Source organism: Vanacampus margaritifer, chromosome 4 (genome assembly GCF_051991255.1).
Source record: "Vanacampus margaritifer isolate UIUO_Vmar chromosome 4, RoL_Vmar_1.0, whole genome shotgun sequence".
Classification (NCBI taxonomy): domain Eukaryota; kingdom Metazoa; phylum Chordata; class Actinopteri; order Syngnathiformes; family Syngnathidae; genus Vanacampus; species Vanacampus margaritifer.
In genome coordinates, this window is record NC_135435.1 from 31,519,966 (window position 1) to 31,535,334 (window position 15,369).

The following is a 15,369-nucleotide window of genomic DNA, read 5'->3' on the forward strand; positions in this document are numbered from 1 at the left end:
TTTGTACAATTTTAATCACTTAATGTTAAATTTGTGTCATTGTTTCATTAAAAATATTGAATTGTTATTTCATTTGAATGGTTCATAACATGCATCATGTTGATCATTTGAAAATTTGTTGTATTTTTTTTCATGAGCACAAACTCAATTCAGTGCATTCCAAGGTGAACCTAAGGTACATTTGAAATACAATCATGATGTGATAGCAGGCCATGACTGACACCTGGTGGTCACAATTGGAAGAGCAACACAATTGGTGAGTGAATCCAATTGATTATTGTCTTAAATTTCAATGAAAATAATTCCCACAAGACTGTCCTTTCAATTGAATTTGATTTGTTTGTTTTAGTGCATCTCCATGTAACATGTAAGAAAAAGTCATTTTTTTGTCTACTTTTGTTTTTGCTTCTTTCTTCATCTTTTATTTATTTATTTTTTTTTTATCCCAGCTGGACTGAAGCCAGCATGTCAGTGTGACCTGTTAGGCTGCACTGACATATGACTTTAATACGGCAACAGAAATAAGCTGCTTTCGGCCACCATCTTTTTCTTAGCCTGGGGGCCCGGTCGGCCCTAATGCGCCACGGGAACTTTATGAGCCGTCAGCTGGGATTGGACGCCGAGCGCCCACCGGGGTACGTTGAGGTCGGCGTCTAGATGAGCGACGCTGATGAGCGACTGCTCATAGCCTCCGGCCGGCTGATGGAGATGAAAGACAAACAGAAGGATTTACATTATGTGCGGACGTCGGGGAGGAAAAACACGACTAACAGGCTGACTGATTATACAGTATGTGAATGGACCAAGTGGGGGGTTATGAGCACAAAACAATGGGGGGATTCCAAGTGTCGTCTTGATGACGGCGATCTGTGATAACCCTGGCCAACTTTACATCATTCACAATTGGGGGTCTGCTTGGAACTCTTATAAACATACTTAATGCACTTCTGCTTGGACTTCACCGTGCCTAAATGTGTATGTGACAGATAGGTGTTTGGATCATAATATTGGATTCACATATTTACTTGATATGAGTGAATGGACAATTGCTTTTTTCAGTTAACATGACCAGAATTGCATTTACTCATTTAATTGGATGCTCGTATGCTTACATCATCATGAGTGAATGGACTTAATTTATGTGTGAATGATTGGACAAAGAATTTGTGTTTCAATGAAATCCTAGAAGTGAAGCGTTCAACCGTAGCACAGCGTCTGCACTAATTCCAAAGCAAATAGCTTCCAACATTACTAGAGTTGCATTCACACAAAATGTTTATTACTTTAATTCGATCATAATTTATGTTCACAATTTATGTAGCCTATTATTATTATTATTAATAATAATAATAATGTATTAATTTTATAGTTGTTTATTATGATTATTAACAGTAGTGGATATATCATTGCTATAATTAAATACAGTATATTTGCTCCGTTCAATTGCGTTGAAAAGAGACCTTTGTATTATACAAACTTACTCTAAGACACCACTGCTAGTCCAATCACCAGGCCGCTTTATAGTCACCTGACGCCAGACTCCAGGTCACGTGACCCAAGCTCCATCCTCGCCATTTTGCAATGTGGGCAACAGAGGCCACTTTTTTCCCCTCTCTTCTTTTCATGACAGGGGAATAAAACTACAATAAAACGTGAGCACTTGCATGTTTGGACAACAAAGAGCGCGGCGACTCGGTGAGTAATTTAATTTACAAGTGTGAGTTTAGTAATGTTTTGGTTACACATTAACCGGAGATAAAAAGTCGTGCTTTTCCGGCGGGTTTTTACACGCTTGTGTGCTGTGTTAGCCTCCTAGCTAACTGACGCTAGCGTGCCCTAACTTCACATTTCACCATTGTCGCTTGTTTTGTGGCACTAACACGCCGTCCAGCCACTTAACACCACCACAGACGTCTCGGCCTTTTGGATTACTCGATGTTTGGGTGTGTTTTAACATGAATTCCACAAATGGAAACGAAGGAGTGACATATTTTTAGATGTGCCCGAACAGGTGCTCACTGGAGGCTGCCCGGGCCTCGCGTCCACTAAAAGAAAGAAGCCCCCGAATTGAACCTTAAAGCCCTTCCCAACACGCACAACTTTCATGCTAGAAATATTAGAATGACCAGTGTGGATTCCACACGCGTGAGTCATACCGCATAGCAGAAGTGGTGAAGAAAGAGGAAGGCGATCAGTAGTGAGAAAGTGACGGATTGGGGAAAGATGAAAGGAAGGAGACTTGTGCTCATTTCCCCTTCAAATGGCGACGTCAACAAAAGCACGTGTATGCGACCCACCGCGTCTCCTTATCTAGCTTGTATTCGTTATCACAAACTACCACTCCTCACTTTGCAAGATCAATAGAGCTGTGGGGGAAAAAAGTGTTATCCCAGCCACAGATTTGACATTGACACAATTCACAGCACCAAACCAAAATAGCACAAGTATGAAAATGAAATCATTATTTACTGACTTATAAATGTGCTTATTGCTTGGTTTGAAATCTGGGCCTGTTTTGTTGAACACAAAGCAATTATGTTGTATAAACATGGTATGATGTTCTATAAATGAAACTAGTTTTTAAAATTTGTCCAAAAACGAAAAACAAGTTTTTAGTTGAAGCTATTATTTGCTCGTGTGACACATCAACTTATAAAACTAGAAGATAATGACAAATACCTTTTTGATGGCAAAACAATTTATTCACAGATTTTCACCGCATTGTTCGAGTTGGCTCGAGTGGCTTTTGACATTTGTCATTGACTCCATGAACGGCGTCATCTCTTCTCATGAGCACAATTCACATTTTCGACTAACTACAGCAACACATTCTGTTTACACAACACTGATTGAGTGTGAGTTGTGTAAACTTCAACTTCCAACGTGTTGTCATTACTCGCCCTCATAATCAAGGTGACAACCCTAAATTGCATGGCTCAGTGGTAGAGTGGTCGTCTCCCAACACAAAGGTTGTGGAATCGATCCTCACCCCTGGTGACCATGTTGAAGTGCCCTTGAGCAAGACACTGAACCCTCGTTTGGTCCCAGTGAGAACCTGGCAGCGACTTGCATGGCGGCAGCCGTCTACTGGTTTGAACAGCTTTGAGCACCATATTTTGGTGTAGAAAGTGCCTTATTATGGAGGGCCAAAACTGCCAAAATTTAAAATAAATAAATAAGTACATCAATAAAGGTGAAAATAAAAACGAATATAAAAAACAATAATTCAAAAATTAAATACAAAAAATAAATATAAATGGAAATAAAAACAACAATATATCCCTAAATAAATAAATCCAAGTAAAAAAAAAAAGACTCCAAAAATAAAAATAAATACAAAAATATATTTGTAAATAGAATTAAATATCAATCAATAATCAATTTGCAACAGTGGAGCCCAACCCAAGACATGCTTAGGACCGAATTACATTTCGACCTGACGGAGCGTCTGCTGCATGAAATAATTAAATGTGAGAATTATGTTTGTTTTTTTTCCCGTTTTTTAAAAAACTTTTATTCACTTATGTATTTATTTAGTCATTTACTTATTTTTCGTTTTGGTCCTCCATACTTTATACGCGCAGTCCATTTACCATTTGCATTTGTAAAAGAAAGAGTTGCCACTTGATATGAGAGAAAATTCATTATGAAATAGTTGAATTTGTGTATTCCAGGAAGTGCTAACATTTCACGTGTCTCGTGTCAGGTCATGGAAGACATCAACAGTGTCGCCCTGCTCATCGCTGCCTCTGCCACTTCCCCATCTGCACCTTCGTCCGAGCCCCATGAGCAGCAGCACCTTGCGGACGCCCCTAAGTGCACACCAGACACCGACTCTCTCATCCAGGTCATCGAGAAGTTGACTAAAATCGTGGAGAAGCGACCCCAGCGCCGCTGCACCGTGACGGGACACAAACGAGTCCAGCTTAGAGCAGAGGGAGGCTCTCCTTACAAAAAGCTGAGTGTGGAGCGTTTGGATGGCGACCTCAACAACAACAACAACGGTGGCGAGCTCAAGCGTGCGGTGACGTGCTACCAATGCAGCCTGTGCCCATACCTGTCACCCACGCTGCCGCTGCTCAAGGAGCACCTGAAACAGCACAACGAACACAACCAGGACCTCATCCTCATGTGCTCAGAGTGCTGCTTCAGCTCTCGAGACCAAGCGCAGCTGGAAGAGCACGTCAGGATGCACCTGGACAACAGCGCGGAAGCCAAAGAGGGCCCAGACGGACCCAGGAGTGACGCCGACCAGGTGGGCTCGGAGGTATACCATAAGTTTTTACGTCATGGTAACGCTGATGATTTCATTAGTTCTGGTTGAGGAAACGGCTCACGACCAATCACGGCTCACCTGTTTTCTGCCTTTGGTCATGTGACGTTAGCAAATGAAGCCCTGATTGGTCGTGACCTGTTTCCTGAGCACGTCCGATGTCTTCAGCTAACAAACAGCAAGTGAAAAGATGTTTTTTTAAAGGTATTAATTGTACATGAAAAATGACAATATCACATTAATTCTAAATAAAATACTATCTTCTGTTTGATGAAAGTGGCTACATGAGTCAAGTATCCCTCGAAGTCCCTCTCGTGCAAAATAACCAAATTGGAGTTAGCCCAGTCTCGTTTTTAGTAACTCAATTGTTCCACCACATATTAATGTTTCCCCTGCTTGATAGTGTGAGGGCGACGGCGAGCATCAGCAGCAGAAGAAAAAGAAGTGGTACATTTACGAGGAGTACGGCCTGTACCGCTGCCTGATCTGCAGCTACGTGTGCAGCCAACAGCGTATGCTCAAGACACACGCCTGGAAGCACGCCGGGCTCCTCGACTGCTCCTACCCCGTTTTCGAAGAAGAGAAGGATGAGGAGGAGGAAGCTACCTCAGTAGTAGCGACGCCCACCAGCCAGGAGGCGGAGTCCCAGACCGTTTCCACCGCCTTCAAAATGTGCGTGCCGCTTCCAGACGGCAAATCAAGTCCGCCCCCTGTCGGCAAAGAGGAACAAGGCGAGTTCGCCATCAGGGATCTGTGCCCCGAGGAATCTGAGATGGAGGTGCACGTCACCACGGAGACGGAGGTGGAGGCGGAGACGCCATCTGTGCCCGACAGCCTGCTGACGTCGGCTCAGAAGATCATCAACAGGTAACACGCTGACCATCATCTCCCTTGGAATTACAGTAAACCACGCATATATGTCAATTTGCAATTAGTTCATAATTCATCTGCAGTGTTCCCTCACTATTTCACTGTTACAGTACTGTAATACACTTTTCAGCTGTTAGTTGAATGATGAACAGTAACACACAAACACAACGAGCACACTTTTGTAGCAGCTGCAATCACATTTTTATTGTCTTCAAAGTAGAGATGTGCCAGTATCGATACCAGGTTTTGTATTGGACTGATACCGGCCTCGCGAAGGCTACAGAGTCATACTTATGATGGCCTCATATGGCTGGAATTTCTGAATTTCAGGAACAACATGGCAGGTGCTAATTGCACATCCTGCCACTGATTCTATTCTTTGGTATCGTGTCGTCAACAGTGACCCCAACAGCTCGGGACACATCAATGTCATCGTGGAGCGCCTGCCCTCCGCCGAGGACGCCGTCATGGCCGCCACGCCATTGCTGCTCGACCCTGAAGCGGACTCTGGCCAAAGCTTTTTGGACGTCAAAGAGGAGGAGCGCGCACGAGGCGACGAATCCCCTCGAGACGAGAACGTCCCACCGGCCGGACGCAAGAGGACGCACTCGGAATCGCTTCGTCTTCACTCGCTGGCCGCGGAAGTCCTGGTCGCCATGCCCATGAGGACCCCCGAGCTCAAACCGCAGGCGGCGTTCGTGGCGGAGCGTCACCAAGATGTGGATGAGGGCGCCGGGTTCCTATGCAAGTATGCAAAGTATGGAATTCGATTTTTCGTATTTTAACAAGAGTCAAGTTGCATTGATGAATTCATGCTTTTGCTTTCAGGCTTCATTTGACAAATGTGTTTTGATCGACTATGGAGAAAATGTGCAATAAATTTGGGCGGCACGATGAAGTAGTCTTGTACTAAGAATAATTATTTGACTGAGAATTATCAGCTTTGCACAGTTGACAGCCTATGCAGAACAATTGGTCTGAATTTCTGTATATTTTTAAAAAAAATAATGTCACAAAAATTACTGTGGGACAGTTATTGCAGTATGTTAAATTTGGATGAAAATGACTTCGACGTTAGGCACTGCAGCTTTAAAGATCAATAAAATCCCAGTAAATATTCTACTGAAAAAGTAGTAGTCATGCACCTGTATGAATGATCCTACTTTGAGCCAGGAAAAACCCTGGAAATTGCGCAACTTAATACTAAATACTAGCCAACTAAAGAAAATCTGAGAGTTGATGCAAACATTCTTTGTAGCTTTTATATAACCCAACGTGGAAGCAGAAAAATGAGCCCCTTTTTTTTTTTTTTTGAATATGTAGGAACCCCGAAAGCCCCGCTGCCGCCAACGCCGGCATCAGCTCGTCTCTGCTCACCGTCATCGAACGTCTTCGTGAGCGTTCGGACCAGAACGCCTCAGACGAGGACATCCTCAAGGAGCTGCAGGACAACGTCAACGCCGCCCCGGAGTGCCCGGGGGCGTCTCCCGACGGGGGTCTGGTGGACTACGTGGCCGGCAGCGAACGGCCGTACCGCTGCCGCTTGTGTCACTACAGCAGCGGCAACAAGGGCTACATCAAGCAGCACCTGCGCGTGCATCGCCAGAGGCAGCCGTACCAGTGTCCCATCTGCGAGCACATCGCCGCCGACAGCAGCGACCTGGAGACGCACATGATCCACCACTGCAAGAACAGGATGTACCAATGCAAGACGTGCGCGCACGCTTTCCACTACAAGGTCAGAAGCGCGCACGCAAATTCAAAACTCACCTACAAGATGATTATATGAGATTCTATCACACCTTGTGTTGCAAGTGCTGATATTTTATTAGGGCCTGAGCACCAGGCACTGCAAACAAATTACTCTGTTTGAATCTTTAAAAAAAAAAAAAGTGAATTTTTTTAAAATATGTCTCTTGTAAAAGTGTGTGTGTACGACGGCGTATTAGGGCCATGTATAAATATATATTTTTTAGAGGGTGGGGGCAATATTCAGAGAAAAAAACTTTTAAAAATCTATATTTATACGTGGCCCTAATACGCTGTCGTATGTGTGTGGGGGGTAATCCTTAAAAATATAACTCAATGAAGGACTTTATTCTCATATTTTTACACCTTTTCCCTCTCAAAGATAAACATTTATTTTCATAAGATTGATTATTTTTCACAGAATTATTCATCTTTAAAAATACCACTTATTCTCCCCGGATTATGATTGTTTTAACTTCCTGGTGATGATGTAAATAAAACAACGTGTGACATCTTCCTGTTTGTATTTGGTGCTTCAGAATCAGTTGAGAAGTCACGAGCGGGAGCATCACAGCTTTGTCGACGTGGACGCGTCGGCGCTCGCGGACTTGGACGAAACGACCGCCGCAACGGAGGACGCAGAACGTGACGCGGACGAAGGTGAGAGAGTCTGATCCGGAGTCAGTCGGATCTGTAGAACTGGCATGGACTTGCGTATGATGACGGTCTTGTCTTTTCCAGAATGTGGCTTTCAGAAGACGTTTCAGTGCGACGTCTGCAACTACACGAGTGCCACGTATGTCGGCGTCAGGAACCACAGACGCATTCACAACTCGGACAAACCGTACCGGTGAGGCCAAGGGTTTTACTGCAAAAATGATCTTTTAAAAATGTGTTTATATACAGTATATGTATATTTATGTCAACTGAAGTTCTCAACTCCAATTAAGTCTCTTTGTTTGATTTTGTGATTATAAATTGGTCACTTAATTCAGTGGTGGGCAAACTCGGTCCTTGAGTGATGGTTTCCCTTCTCCAACACAGTTGGTATATGATCAGCTCATCAGCAAGCTCTGCATAAGTCAAGTCATCTTTATTTATATAGCGCTTTCAAATAGCAATCCTGTTGATTGGAATCAGATCGTGTTAGAAGAGAGAAACTTCCAAAACCTGCACGACTCTGGCACTCGAGGACCAAGTTTGCCCACCCCTGACTTAGTGTAATGTCAAAATAGAAGCACGGACGTACATCAGCCTGTCTGTCAGCCTGTCGGGTCTCAATACTTTTGTTCACATTGTTGAAGGTTTAATATGGCTTATGTACATCATTCTGTGTTTTTATTTTAACACGTGGGAGGCACAAACTGATAAATTCAATATATAAAAGTAAACAATACGGAGTTCGGTTTTGGGACCCCAGTTATTTAAATGCGTGTCTGATTGAGGATGTCTAATGATCAGTTCACCAATCTCTGCAGAAGCCTGATAACAATCCTGATCATTTGAATCAGGTGTGTTGGAAGAGGGTAAATATTTAAAATATGCAGGACCCGGAGTTTGACATCTGGGACGTAGGTAACTGAAGGAAGGATGTTGAGCTTCTTCTCTGAGCACCCATGCTGTTCTACGTCTGTCCACTAGGGAGCAGCAAAGCACTGGAATCTCTTTTTCTTTCTGCCTTTGTTGCAGGAAGGTTCAAATGTTGGCACTTTAGTACAAACAAAGCAGAACCAAGGTTGCATTTTCTTTGGGCTGTTTGTGTCTGTAAAAGGTTTGTTTATCCTGCATCAAAGCGTGAGAAAGTGGAATTGGACACATTAAGAATTTGGAGTGGTTCAAGAGTAGGAGAAAAACGTTTTTAGACACACTTTGTGTACTGTGCAGGTGGACTCTGGACCTTCCTTTCAGGGACTTGTGTGCTCTGGGTTATTTGGCAGCAATTTCAAAACGCTGTTTGACTGACTCATAGCAATATTGGAGGAATGGATTTAATAAATACATAAATAACAATTTAGCACAAGTAAAAAGGTGGAATACTGAATAGGGAACAAATACACCCCCAAAAAACGTTTGGGTGACAAAATACTTTGTTCTTTGAATTTTATGTTAAGAAAAAGTCAATTTATTTTTGCAATCTTATGACTTTGCCCAGCAAAACTGTTACTTAAAAAAATGATGTACTCATTTTTCTCACAAAATATAGAACAGTTCTGCAACTTCTGACAAAAAATACTTTCTTCTCATTCATTTAGAGACCTTGTTTAATTCAAAATGGTCAAAATCCTAAATTTCAGCTTCTTAATAAATGTTCTCACATTTCATGAAAACAGACTGAAAACCCCCCATTAATGAGCATCCGCGGTTACTTTGAAATGCAATCAACAGTTTTGACATTTTACGAACTAAACCAGGAACTGAATCGTTTTGTGCATTTTCTGCACTGTCAACGTCCCATTTTTGAATAAAGGGGTGGAAGTTCAAACATTATCTGACTAATCAACAAAATATTTGACAGAGGAATCATGATGAAAAGCAAATTGTTGGTTGCATCCTGAGAATACAAAAGCATGTGCTTATTATCACTGCTGTTCTTGCTGTGTTGCTGCCAACAGTACTTTGAAAAAAAGCACATCAATGTAAAGCGGTGCTTTGAATAACATCAGTTTCTGTAAAAAGTCTACTACAGCACATTTTAAGCTGTACTTTTAATAGTCATTGTACGTTTCAAGTGCCACGCTTGGTCAAAGCGGCAGTGCTGTAGGTCTGGCTGACGTGGATGTCAAGTGGTGCGTTTAAAGACATGTATGAAGTCGGCATATGTGACGTGGTATTTGACTCGGTTTGTGGTGTGCGGCAGGTGCTGCAACTGTGACTTTGCCACCACCAACATGAACAGCTTGAAGAGTCACATGAGGAAACACCCTCAGGAGCACCAGGGCGTGCAGCTCCTCGAGCAGTACAGGTGAGTGGCAAGACCTGCAACCAAACTCTTGGAAATCTCAGACTCAGGCGAGCAAATCAACCACAACTTTTGCCGGTGGTCAGGTGCTCGCTTTGCGGCTACGTGTGCAGCCACCCGCCATCCCTCAAGTCGCACATGTGGAAGCACGCCGGAGACCAGAACTACAACTACGAGCAGGTCAACAAGGCCATCAACGAGGCCATCTCTCAAAGCAGCCGGTAAGTGAGTGCCCCAGAATGAAAAATGTCATGGCACCAGAGCTGTCAAAATTGATTGATTAATCGATTGTCAAATTAATTGACTACTGTTAACTCATTTGCTCCCAAAAACGTATAAATACTTTCTATTTTAAATATTACCGTGGTCCCAAAAACGTATTCATTTATTTTTTATGCTAGAGCTTTGATGCAGCCTCTGAACTGAAGAAAACACTTGACGCAATGGTAGTTATTACAAAAACGGCCAGCAGGTGGCAGCAGAGTACGAGATCAACCAGGGCCATGTTGCAAAAAGCTCTTTTTGACAGTGTTTTCAACAGGAATGTGACTATTATAATGATGAAACTTTGCTATATTCTAATGCTAATTGCTGCAAAACAGAAATGGATAGAAAGCAGAGACTCTAATCTCTATTGTGGTAGGTTCCATGTTTTTAGAGCAATAGAACACAATATTTTGTGGGCCTTGCAAAATCAGTCAAAATCCCAAAAAATAGCCGGGAGCGAAGGGGGTTGCTTCAGTGAAAATGTCTGGGAGTGAATAAGTTAATAAACAGTAGTCAGTGGGGGAAATGTTTTTGAAATACACTTAAATGCAAAATTAAAATGAATCCGATTAGTATATTAATCAATTGAATAATCAGATTAACTCTTTCACTGCCAGACGTTTTCAAAAACGGGTTGTCGCCAGTGCCAGCCGATTTAAGCATTTTGAGTGATCTTTCAAGGTCCACAGAAAATGTTGTGTTTGGACTATGGAAACACACATACTACCAAATGAAAGATTGGACTCTCAGCTTTCATCAGAAAAAAAAGTTTGTTTCTACCTTATTCCGTTCTTCAGTAATCAACAATAGAAAATGGTTACTTTCACCGAAATTCTCTCTTTTGAAACAAAAAACGGAGAAAAAGAGCTTTTTGTGAAACGATGTTATTTCATGCACTCTAGTGAATTGTACACTTCTTTTTGTCCATGAATGATGCCACAAACACCTAAATAGTGCTTTACTTCTGTAAAACGCTTTCACCAACAATGAAAAAGTGTTTTTTGATTGCAAAATACGTTTATTTCCATTCAACAGTGTAACAATTTGACAAAACAATTTCGCAAACTATTTACAAATGTGTGCAACTGTGGTACTACTTACAATTATGTGGATGTTTCAAATACAGTTTTTCCTTTTGTAACGCTCTCCTGCGTGCAAGGAGACGCCAGGACTCGCACAACAGTTTACTTTCACTTTCACATTGGTCCGTTTTGCGTGCAAACGTTACATTTTATTGACGGCCTTTTTTTCCGGGGAATAAAAAGCAAGTAGCAGACTGTACACACTTCCTCCGATGAATATGCATTGGACTCGGGGCACTCTCCGTCGTCCGATCGAACGTCCGCCTGTGCGTGCTCGGTTGCGTTCCGCGTTACGACACCGTCATAGCCGCCGCCTCAGCGGTTCCAATTTCGCCGTCAAGCTCGGATTCACCTTCATCATCATCGTCATCAATGTACTCTTTTAGCGTTGGTCGATGCCTTTCGTCTTGTAAGTGTAGAGCTGCTTGCAAACGCTCGCCATTGCCCGTTCCCTCCTCCATCTAGCTCCATCTAACGTCTTCTACTGCCACGTCAATGCTTTCCAACCACGGAGTCACCATCATCTTCATCATCGATGATGATCATCGTCATCAACAATGTGCTCTTTTAGCGATGCTTTTGGTCTTTGAAAAAAAAACGTCTCGGGCGTGAGCTCCTCGCGACCGGCCGCCATTTTTCCTTTGTCTTCCATTCTCATCTCCTGCTCGACACTCTAGCTCCGCCTCTACTGACGCCCACCCGATCTTGTCAAAAGAGAGTCATCGCTGCCCTCTAGGGGCCAAAAATAGTCATTAGGCACAACAGACAGGCTGGAAACTTTCACCAGACATGCGGAAGGGTTTCCTCTACCCGTTTCAAAAAAAAAAAAAATCATTGGATGACGTCTTTTGACGTCATTGGCAGTGAAGCGTAGGTTTTTACTTGACGTCTTTAAACGTCAGTGGCAGTGAAAGAGTTAATCTATTCTAAAAATATTCGATAGTGACAGCACTAGGCACCTCTCTCAGTGATAATAGCCAAGTTAGAAATTTGTAGAAAATGGCCAATTGTGGGTATTTTTTCAGAGCTCCTGCGACGGCGTCCACAGGACTGGAGACTCTGACGGCGTCCTCGCAGGACATCCCTAAGTTCCTGTCAGAACCACCTCTGGAACCTCCCACTGCGCTCCCCAAATCCAGCCCGGACCCCTCGCCCCCGACCCCACAACAGAGCTCACCAGCGCAGCCGCGCGGTGGCAGCGTGGAGTACTGCGTGCTGCTCTTCTGCTGCTGCATCTGCGGCCTGGAGTCAACCAGTAAGGAACGACTGATGGAGCACATGAAGGAGCACGAGGGTGACCTCATCAGCATCATACTCAACAATAAGGACGCGCACGCACACACGCAGGCAGCGCAGTGAAGCCCAAATGAGGAACGACTTGAATATTTCACATACTCATTTACCTCAATGGTCGCTCGCGCTTATCCTGTCAATCGTCTGTCAACCAGCTCCACAGTCCTGTCGACTACAAAAAGGTTCCATTTTATAGCAATAGTACGCAGTAGACTGTCTACCACCGCCAAGGCCAGCCAAGCACAATTCGGATTACGTTCATTTTTCTTTTTTTAGCTGCACAAATGTATGTTCTGATTTAAATGTAATTTCATCTAAGATTATTATAGGAAGCGCTACAGAGTAATCTAAGGATAGGCAGTGTCATCTAAAAGTTGCCAAACAAGACAAATTCTTGAAAATGGCATCCAGCAGTTGACGTTGTCGCTCATTCTCCTCTTTTGCTCCATAAAAGTTCAACAGGTTTAGCACCGTGTTGACAAACGCGTCTCTGTTAGCGGCTCGCGAGCTAAGCTAGCTGGACAAGCTTCAACGAGACGATCTTATCCGGAAATTCTGTACTGATTTTGTGTTCCTTTAAAATTTAGTGACTTAACTTTTCATACTACAAATATGTCTGAATTTGGGATGGGCAGTAGAATCAAGTAAATTAAAGTAAAATGTGAACAACAAGCTTGAAGATTCCTGACAATAGCGTCCAGTAGTTCCAATAAGTTCCTCCTCGTACTCTTTGCACACAATAGCCAAACGGTTTATACTCGCACAGATCTCTGCTTGGCATTGGGCTGAAAACAAATGTCTTTCTTTGTTAGCGGCTAGTGAGCTAAACTAGCTGCAGAAGCTTCAACGTGCAGCAAGACAAGTTTATCTGGATACAAAGATTAAACCACATTTTTTTCTTTTGAGTTACAAAACAACTAACTTTTTTTTGTAGCGCGTCATGGTACAAATAGTTGAGTCAACGAGTGATGGGCGGAACAATCCATGCTATGTGTTGCTAACAAACCATGTGTTGCTAGCAAGCTAAGCTAGGTCAAAGTTTCGACGTGCTTTTTTCAAATGCAAATTCTCAAAAAAGTACAGCTTTATTCACCCAACAATCTAAAAAAAAAAGTTCTTAAAGACAAAGTTTGACTAACTCCGTTTAACTAAAATAAAAGTTTATTCTAAGTTGATTCCATTCCCCCCCTCTGTTTTCAAGAAAAGACATCGCTGAATTGAAATTGCTCAATTGATTGAATTTGATTGAGGGAATTGCTTTTGATTAACTTGCATCTAGTATGCTGTTGAAAGATCAACAAATTGTCACTTTTTTCTTCTTTACTTTTAGAAAATCGAGTCAAATGCCCATCCCTGCCATAAACTGCGGGAATGCCCGCTGAGATTTTTTTTCTCTCAGAATTCAAACGTAACTTCCTTGGCGGAGGTAACCATAAGGACGCAAAATCTGTTTCCAGCGGTGTCGTGATGGAGCGCTGGTCCAAGTTGATACCTCGTTTAAAAACATGCTGGTTTTTAAATTGTTTTTTTCAATAGCTACTGTCATATTTAATTTTTATTTAATTAAAAAAATATTGTTGAAACTCGATCACAGCTGGAGTTCAGACGTATTTATCCGTTTGTTTGTAAGCACGTTTGTTTCACGACACTTTGAAAAGAAAAAGTGGATTATTTTATTGAGTGGATTTGTTCCCTGTATAAGTTAAAAAAAAAAGTTTCGTTTTTTTGAGGAAAAAGGGATTTTAACAGTCTGATTTTTTTGTTTTCCTGAAATGGTGCCTAAAAGCAGGAACATGTACAGTGTCAACTTCATTTTTTTTTTTATATATGTATGCATATATATTGCCCCAACGTGTAACTTCTATTTTTATATATAATCTTTTTCTTCACTATTTTAAAAAGATTTTCTAGCTTAAAAAAAGAAAAAGGAAAAAAGAAAAAAAAAGACTGCTGTGCCCGCTAACACGAACACCGGTGACAATAAAATGTGTCAAGTCGCAACATCATTGTGTGAATATTTGATTTTAACAATACATACATTAACATTATTTCTCATGTTTTATGTTGGAAATATTTGTCTTGCCATTGTGTGAATACGGACTTCAAAGTGACAATATGAAGCCTGCTTTCAGGGGTGCCGCCATCTTGGTATTGGGAGTTTGTGTTGCACTAATGCTGCAGTCGGCAAGCTGCGAGTTTCACAGCCACATTTGCTGTGCGTTTCAAATGTTTTTGTTTCAAGCAGAAATACAGGTTTGTGTTCCTTGTAGCAGTTCATTATCAATCAACCAATCAAATCTTTATTTCTAGAGCACCTTTTCATACTTAAAAAGCAACACAAGGTGCTTCACAAAAAAAGAAAAAAGAACCAAAAAACAACGCATGGCTGCAGAGGCAATCGTTATATCTTTGATCACTTATGCATGTGACTTATTGACCAAAATGGAGTTTGCCCACTCGAGTTGTCAGCGGCTTAATTGATCAATATTTTGTATAGTAAAGTAATAGTAAAGTTGAAATTGGCCTATTTTCCTGTTTTTAATGAACTAATGCATATGATCTATGATTTGTTTCAGTTTTTAATCAAACTACCAATATAAATGGACATTCCCACCGTATTCAAATTTACTGAGATGTACCTGTTTAAAAACTCAAAATTTTTCTTACGTTAAAGACAATCATTGTTGTGCTTTTAAAAAAGGTAAATGTAATCCCATTACCCAAACATGACGTCTGTACAAGAGAATATGCTTTTCATGTCTTTACAGGATCACATTTTCCACGTAAACCTCTTAAGAGAATGTCAACATGGAGATGACAAGAAGGAAATAACTGAAATGAGGCCCGAGTGTTGACTCCTAAGCTTTCTTAAGGCA

The 15,369-nt window shown here is 41.9% G+C and overlaps 1 protein-coding gene across 3 annotated transcripts; it reads left to right on the forward strand.

The window, feature by feature from the left end:
* The first annotated feature begins 1,562 nt into the window (after positions 1 to 1,562).
* znf507 (zinc finger protein 507) lies at positions 1,563 to 14,499 on the forward strand. Of its 3 annotated transcripts, none has more exons than XM_077564734.1 (10): positions 1,563 to 1,695; positions 3,707 to 4,267; positions 4,677 to 5,140; positions 5,544 to 5,900; positions 6,467 to 6,881; positions 7,432 to 7,552; positions 7,634 to 7,742; positions 9,750 to 9,854; positions 9,938 to 10,072; positions 12,226 to 14,499. In XM_077564734.1, the coding sequence occupies exons 2-10, from the start codon at positions 3,710 to 3,712 to the stop codon at positions 12,557 to 12,559; spliced, it is 2,598 nt and encodes an 865-aa protein (XP_077420860.1). In that variant the 5' UTR covers positions 1,563 to 1,695; positions 3,707 to 3,709; the 3' UTR covers positions 12,560 to 14,499. The 3 variants fall into 3 exon arrangements, with proteins under 3 accessions (XP_077420860.1, XP_077420861.1, XP_077420862.1); XM_077564735.1 differs by having other exon boundaries at positions 5,544 to 5,891; XM_077564736.1 differs by having other exon boundaries at positions 3,707 to 4,255.
* Positions 14,500 to 15,369: the final 870 nt, after the last annotated feature.

What these genes read in the sequence shown, in the direction of transcription:
- znf507 (XM_077564734.1), top strand. Translation starts at nt 3,710, where the DNA reads ATGGAAGACATCAACAGTGTCGCCCTGCTCATCGCTGCCTCTGCCACT. An exon ending in CGCACGCTTTCCACTACAAG is followed by an intron (nt 6,882 to 7,431) that starts GTCAGAAGCGCG and finishes TTGGTGCTTCAG; the next exon opens with AATCAGTTGAGAAGTCACGA. An exon ending in CAGCTCCTCGAGCAGTACAG is followed by an intron (nt 9,855 to 9,937) that starts GTGAGTGGCAAG and finishes GCCGGTGGTCAG; the next exon opens with GTGCTCGCTTTGCGGCTACG.